The sequence below is a fragment of the Lepidochelys kempii genome, chromosome 1, assembly GCF_965140265.1.
Source record: "Lepidochelys kempii isolate rLepKem1 chromosome 1, rLepKem1.hap2, whole genome shotgun sequence".
Taxonomy (NCBI): Eukaryota; Metazoa; Chordata; order Testudines; family Cheloniidae; genus Lepidochelys; species Lepidochelys kempii.
The window spans coordinates 152,661,218-152,668,312 of NC_133256.1; the positions used below are offsets into that span (position 1 = coordinate 152,661,218).

At 43.2% G+C, this 7,095-nt stretch overlaps 1 protein-coding gene across 1 annotated transcript; it reads right to left on the reverse strand.

Annotated features, from left to right (window-relative positions):
* Positions 1–231: 231 nt before the first annotated feature.
* Positions 232–6,491, reverse strand: RPL8 (ribosomal protein L8). Its single transcript, XM_073358644.1, has 5 exons — positions 6,348–6,491; positions 4,256–4,397; positions 2,966–3,184; positions 770–885; positions 232–436 (listed from the first exon to the last, which is right to left on the reverse strand). Exons 1-5 carry the CDS (start codon positions 6,483–6,485, stop codon positions 278–280), a joined length of 774 nt encoding a protein of 257 aa, XP_073214745.1. The 5' UTR covers positions 6,486–6,491; the 3' UTR covers positions 232–277.
* Positions 6,492–7,095: the final 604 nt, after the last annotated feature.

Sequence of the window (7,095 nt, forward strand, 5' to 3'; positions counted from 1 at the left end):
CACTAGGTGATAGCTTCAATCTTATCCTCATCCCATAGCGAATCTGATCTGAACTGTTTCTAAAACCTATTCCTAGTACCAGGCTATTTGATTGCGACTAAAGTCCCATTTATCCCTTCAGTGAAAGCAAGAGTTCCACAATCCACCCTCACCCTACAAAAGTCTCCTCACTAATAGAAGAGTCCCGAGAAGCTGATATCATTCCTTCATAAGGTTTACACAAGACAGATATGGGGGTTTTTAAAGCCTTTTATTGTGTAAACTGTATTGAAAGACATTAGTTCTCCTTCTCCTGCACAGTCTTGGTTCCACGCAGTCTACCAGTACGACGGGCAGCAATGAGACCGACCTTGCGACCAGCGGGAGCATCTCTCCTGATGGTTGAAGGCTTACCAATATGTTGATGGTTACCACCACCAAAGGGATGTTCTACAGGCTATAAAGAAAGTCAACAAGGTCAAAAATGTAGACAAAGGGATGTTTCAGTTAAATAAATTAAACTTAACACTCAAACCAAGGTAAGTGTGCTCTAGAACTTATTTTATACCTTTTATCTCCTTACTTTATATCAAGGAATAATTTTACCTACCATGCATGCTCTACAGCAGATGTTTGCAACTGTAGAGCAATACTATATGCACTTTCTAGACAGTTTATATCGCCTACACTCAATAGCTCTTGCCAAAAGCACCACTGAATCTTGAATGACAATTGTTAAGCCCTTACGTGAACTATAGAAGGACAGACATTTGAAAGCTGAGACACTTACATTCATAGCCACACCACGGACACGTGGCCAGCAGTTTCGCTTTGCCTTGTATTTGTGATAGGCACGACCTGCCTTTAGGATAGGCTTGTCAATACGACCTCCACCAGCAACAATGCCTGAAATTAATTTTAAAAATACAAATTAATTAGTTGCGAGTTAAGATGTTATGGTCATCACTTTATATTTTGAAAGCTTTAGCTCATGCAGTGAAGTCTGGCTAAAATGATTAGCAAATGGCTTTGTTAGTGATGGGATATTTAAGGGGAAGTACCCATTCACACTAAGGAAAAAATGGACTGCAATTTTGCGATTTTAAAACTGTTTTAGAAATCTTGTCTAGCTAGCTAATCTGTGAAAGTGAGTCACAAATGTGCAACTGTCCACACAAACATTTCACACCCAGGACAAGAGTATGAATTGCTTCATGAAGGTTAGATACTGTGAAACTACATTCTTGCAAACAGGTGTTCTAGTATCTCTATGCATTGAAGGTGGGCTGCAAAGGAAGAGTTCTTAATTTTAATCTCTATTTAAGTAACTTTTCTCCTTTTAATAGTAAGACTAGATCACAAAAGATGGTCCTGAATACTAGATCATTGGTCATACTTCCCAGAATTGCTTGTACAACGCCAACACAGCTGCCTGGAGTAATGAGATGTGACAACCTTTCAGTTAGAACAAATCATCACTGAAAGATCAGGAGAAACAGTTAACGCCTACTGGGTTTTACCTTCAACACACTGGTCATAACTGACTTGGCACACTGCTAATAACAGCTTAAGATATGTAATGAATTAACTATGAAAATTACTGTAGCCTGTGTAATTTGCATATTCAGTCTTTTTATATTGCTTCCCCTGCCCTTATTCTGTTCCATCAGTATGTGTGTTAAATGCAAAAGTTGTCAAGCCTCCCTGTGCCCCTAGATGTAGGGTTACTAACATTCCAGGATTCTCCTGGAGTCTCTAGAAATTAGAGATTGTTATCTCACGAAGCCTCCAGGACTATGTCCAAAGAAAATTAGCAACCCTACCCAGCTGTGGCAGAGAAGAAATGTACAGGGAAGTAATGAGTTTGCTACTGAAGTCCAAAAACTAGCTACTGGTAAAATGGATTGTTTACAATGAAAGATGTCCAGTTTTTAAAACAATTTCCTGCTAGCTTCACATAGCACCTGCTATAATAGTTTAGGATAAGTAATACTGTGTCCTCATGCAATTTCAAAAAAGCAGGTAGTACTCTGTTTCTCAACTTTCTTGTACTGGTAACTGCCTTTGGACTTCACTAAGCTGAAGCCTGAGCTCTGCCACCCAGGGCTAAAGCATGGAACTTAGCTTTGCTGGGCCCCAGGCAATTGTCCTGCTTGCCACCACTGAACCCATCCCATGACCCCCAGGTTGAGAAACAGTGTAACTCAGCTTTTAGACTGGACAGTTAAGCAGCCATCCCAACTTCTGCAAGTAGTACCACAGGATTTAGTGATCAGATAGTCAGGATCTGCTGTATGTCTCATCTAATACAGAGCACCTGCAACAGCCTGATGGGGCTTTGGCTTTAGCCTTAGACTCACTCGAAAGGAAGCCTGCCACCTCTTGGAACACCAATACTGTTTCCTACAGAACTGAAGGTTTTCCTTGCAAGTCTTCCAAGCAAGGGTAGCAGAATTGCATGCTTTCATAAACTGATCAGCTCTCTGCACATGTGTATTATGATACCTCTCTGGAACTGGAGTTTATCACAGTCTACTTTTGAACTCTATTTCCAAGCCTACACACCATTAGAACTTCTTAAATCCAACACAATAACTTCCTAATAACTCTTAATGATAAAGTATATAGGCTAATGTGTTAAGTTATTTGGGGGCTGAGAATGTCTTCTGTTCTTTGTATAATGCCTAGCATAGTAAAGATTCTAGGCTTTATGATAACACAACTTGTGCAGTAAGACCCACATTAAAGCAGTACATTAAACTCCCATGTACAAACTATTTATTCACATGTACACCTATATAACATGTAGGCTATTTTGGGTCCACGTGTGTATAGTTAGCTTTCAAAGACGCAACACACACCCCAACCTAGATCACCTGTGTTTGAGGTATTAAGCAGTGAGCCTATTTACTACCACCCCTTTCACTATAGTTTGGACACCATTAAGATACAATACATAAATTGACCACTGTCACTTGTGACTTACCAACAACAGCTCTGTTTGCAGAAGAGATCACCTTCTTGGAACCAGAAGGCAGCTTCACTCGGGTTTTCTTAGTTTCAGGATTGTGGGAGATAACTGTGGCATAGTTTCCAGAAGCACGGGCCAATTTACCACGGTCACCAGGCTTTTCTTCAAGGCAACAGACAATGGTGCCTTCTGGCATAGTGCCAACAGGTAGGACATTTCCGATGTTAAGCTGAGCTGAAAAAATAGACCCATTTAGTTATCTGTAGATGCACATCATAAGAGCGGCCATACTGGGTCAAACCAAAGGTCCATCAAGCCCAGTATCTGGTCTTTTGACAGTGGCCAATGCCAGGTTCCTCAGAGGGACTTTTTGAAGCTTAACTGTAATCTTGAAAAATCCAGAAATATGTATAGATATCTTCAGGTACAATATACAGACTCAAACCAGAAATAAGGTATTAAACTATTACGTATCACTAGATGTATTTATAGGGTTACCAACATGATGCTATCTGGGTACACTTTCCCTCCCCCCTTCCTTCAATAACAGTGACTTTAGGGTAATCAGTCAGTCAAATGTAAGGGATTCTAAGGAATAGTTTGTCAGAGGCCTGGACAAAAAAAATGCACCTTGTTAGATTATAAATGTTGTAATTAGTTGCAGAATTTGTTGGATGGTGAAATGTTTCCAGCTCCATATAAAAACATAGTACTTTGCAAACAGCTAGTGAAGGCCAGTGCATTAAACATTACTTTTAGAAATCTTAGGGCTCACAAGGTCATGCCGTAAAGTTCTCAGGAAGACAAACATGCAGGTCAGATTCCATCATATGAGTCTAAGCCAGTGGTTCTAAACCTTTCCAGATGACTGTACGCTATTCAGGAGTCTGATTTGTCTTGTGTACCCGCAAGTTACACCTCACTTAAACTACTCACTTAACACAATCAGGCATAAAAATAGAAGTATCACAGCACACTTACTGAAAAATTGCTTACTTTCTCATTTTTACCATATTATGAAACACCAATTGGAATATAAATTTTGTACTTATATTTCAGTGTATAGCATATAGAGCAGTATAAAAAAATCATTGTCTATATGAAATTTTAGTCTGTACTGACTTCACTAATGCTTTTTACGTAGTCTGTTGTAAAATAGGCAAATATCTAAATGAGTATCAATGTACCCCTTGGACGACCTCTGCATACCCCCTGGGCTACATGTACCCCTGGTTGAGAACCACTGGTCTAAACTACCAGCTTCTGGAGGCCATTTAAACATGACTAGCTGCAGTCCTAACTCACCTTTCTTGCCGCAGTAAACAAATTGGCCAGTATGAATACCCTCAGCTGCAATGAACAACTCTGTTCTTTTCTTAAACCTGTATGGATCACGAAATGCAACCTTGGCAAGGGGAGCACCTCGGCCAGGATCATGAATGATATCCTGATGTGATAAAAAGCATATTTAGAAACAGCTATGTCATTTATTCAGATTAGTGACAAATACATAAGCTTGTAGCAAATACTTAAACCTAACAGGCTCTTAAGACAAGTAGTTTAAACATTATTCTAACTCCTCCAGAAAGTTAGAATCTGGTACTAATCTTTACTTAAACACACTCCCAGTCTTTTACTCAACCCTCACTCTAAGTTCAGATCAAGTTCACTTCTGCAAGATGGCCAGATCAAAAACCTAGCTGTAACAGTTCTCAGCTAAATATATTACTTCATGCTAATCACACTTACTGCCCTTTTTTAATCCCTGCAGACCTTCCAAAATTAGGCATTTGGCTTTCACTAACATCAATTTAATAAGATGTTTATGCATATTTTAATTGAGACCTACCAAAAAGCTATTTTGAGAACCATTTAAAAAGAGAGGAACTTTTTCAACTGCTCTCCAAGTAACTCCTCCCAATCCACATCTGTCAGAGTTTCAGAACTGCCAATATATTTATGTAAAGGTCTTAATTGATTTGGAACTGCCAAATTCATTTAGCTTTTGTAGGTGTGTGTTTGGTATTGTTAGACTGCCCCTTCTTTCCTCCAATAGGATCACACTGATTTGTTGCAATTAGATTGCTGCTCAGAGGATCTGTCTGAACATCAAACAATCTGGGTCACTTAACAAGTTCTATTCCTCTAAAAGACTTTCAAATTGATTTCAGACTAACTCCCTTCTGGCCTGACAACCATCTGAAGTGTCAAGCTAAGAGTAGTATTTTTTCTAAGAAGCTTAGAGGAATTTATTGTGTTAAAAAAACCCAGCTAATGTTTGGTCTAGTGCTAGTCTACACTAGATTAGATTGACTCAGCTACATCACTCAGGGGTGTGAAAAAATCCATACCCCAGGAGCAATGTCATTAAACCAACCTAACTCCTTGTATAGGCTGCACTAGGTCAATGGAAGTATTCTTTCATCCAGCTACCTGTCCCCTTGAATCCTTCCATCATTGTAGTGTCTATGATGAAGCACTATACCTGTGCCACTACAGAAGAGTAACTGTAGACATTCCCTTAGCTATCTGGGAGTCAGATGTGGGTTCTACTTCCAGCTCTGGCACTATCCTCCTGGGAGACACAGGGCCAGTGTAGATTTTAAAAATGCGTATATGTTGTATTGATGAACCCTCAAATTTTGCAATTAAAGAGCACTGCTTTAATTATACAGAATCAGGGGAAATTAATCTTTAACTTTGATATCAACTTAGGTTTTATAAGTAGGTCAACATGAGGTACCACATTAAATATCTATATTTTCATTCCTTACAATGGAGGGAATTCTGGTATTTACATACATCCACCTGCAAGTACTTTGTCGTGCATTAAAGTTTCTCCCTTAATTGCTTTTGGTTTGTTCAGTTAGCAGATGGAGAATATTTTTTTCCATTTTCCACTATTTCAAAGTTCAGACTGGAAATTGAGACAGGATGAAAGCTTTATTTCCCGCCTCTAATTTATCAAAAAACAAGAGTGAATGAAACAATTGTGTTCTTAAAAATTTATGAAGCTAGATTTTCAGAGCCAGGGAAAAAGCAGCTACCTAGCTAATGATAGGACAAGAGCTCCTAGGAAGGTTTGGCCTTAACTGCCATGGAAATCATATTTAAGGTAAAGGTTACCTGTAGTTGCAAATCATGTTTTAACGGGTATATCAACCCATGAGAATACAAAACATGATTGAAGTAATTGCAATAGGTTGCAGCTGGCTGACCTGAATCGCGATTAAAACAGAGTTTAAATCGATCCACCCCTGCCTCGAGCAATTCACTGCCCTTTCTCCGAGTCCGGTCCCGCCATGGCCGGGGGGATGACACGTGCTACCCCCGCGCCGGCTCCCACCCGCGGCCTGAGCCCGACGCCCCCCGGCGGGGCCCCTAGCCCCCGACCCACCTTTACGATGCCCTTGATGTAGCCGTGCCTCTCGGCGAAGTCGATCGCCCTCAGCTTAGCGGGGCCCTTCCGGTGCTTCACGTGGGCTCGGAACACAGACCCGGCGCCCTTCCGCTGGCCCCTGATCACGCGGCCCATGGCGCTCTGCGGGGAGAACGGACCCGGCTCGCGACAAACCGCTGACTCTGCGCGCGCCGCGCCCCCGAACCCAACCGCCGCCGCCGCCCCCCGCAGCGCCGCGCTGGCCCTTCCCGCCCTGGGAGGCCGGGCCGACAACCGGGCGCGAGGCGAGGAGGCCCCAAGAGCCGGCTGCGATTCGGACCTCGGGCCCCTGCCCGGTCCCGCCCCGAAACCTCGCGACCCGTTCAAACCCCTCCCGCCAAGGGCGCAGGGAAGAGCCGAGGGAAGGCTCGGGGCGGCCGGGGCTGGGTCGCCCCCGCTGGGGGCGGATGGACCCGGCTCCTGTAGCGTCACCTTGCTCCTACCTCCTCCGCTGCCTACTCCAGAAAGGAAGGGGGAAGGACGGTAGGGGGGGGTCATGGCGGCGCTAAACCCTTCCGGGGCAAGGCACGGGCGCCGCGCGGTGACGTCATGCCTCTTAGCTTCCCGGGTAACGTAGTCCCGTCGCCTTCGCTTCTGGTCGAACTCCGAGTCTGAGGTGAGGTGAGGTGAGGGGCGGGGCGGGGCGCATGCGCCTCTCATGGAGGGTGAGAGGAGGCCAGGCTCGTGCTTGGGCCCAGTGATGCTG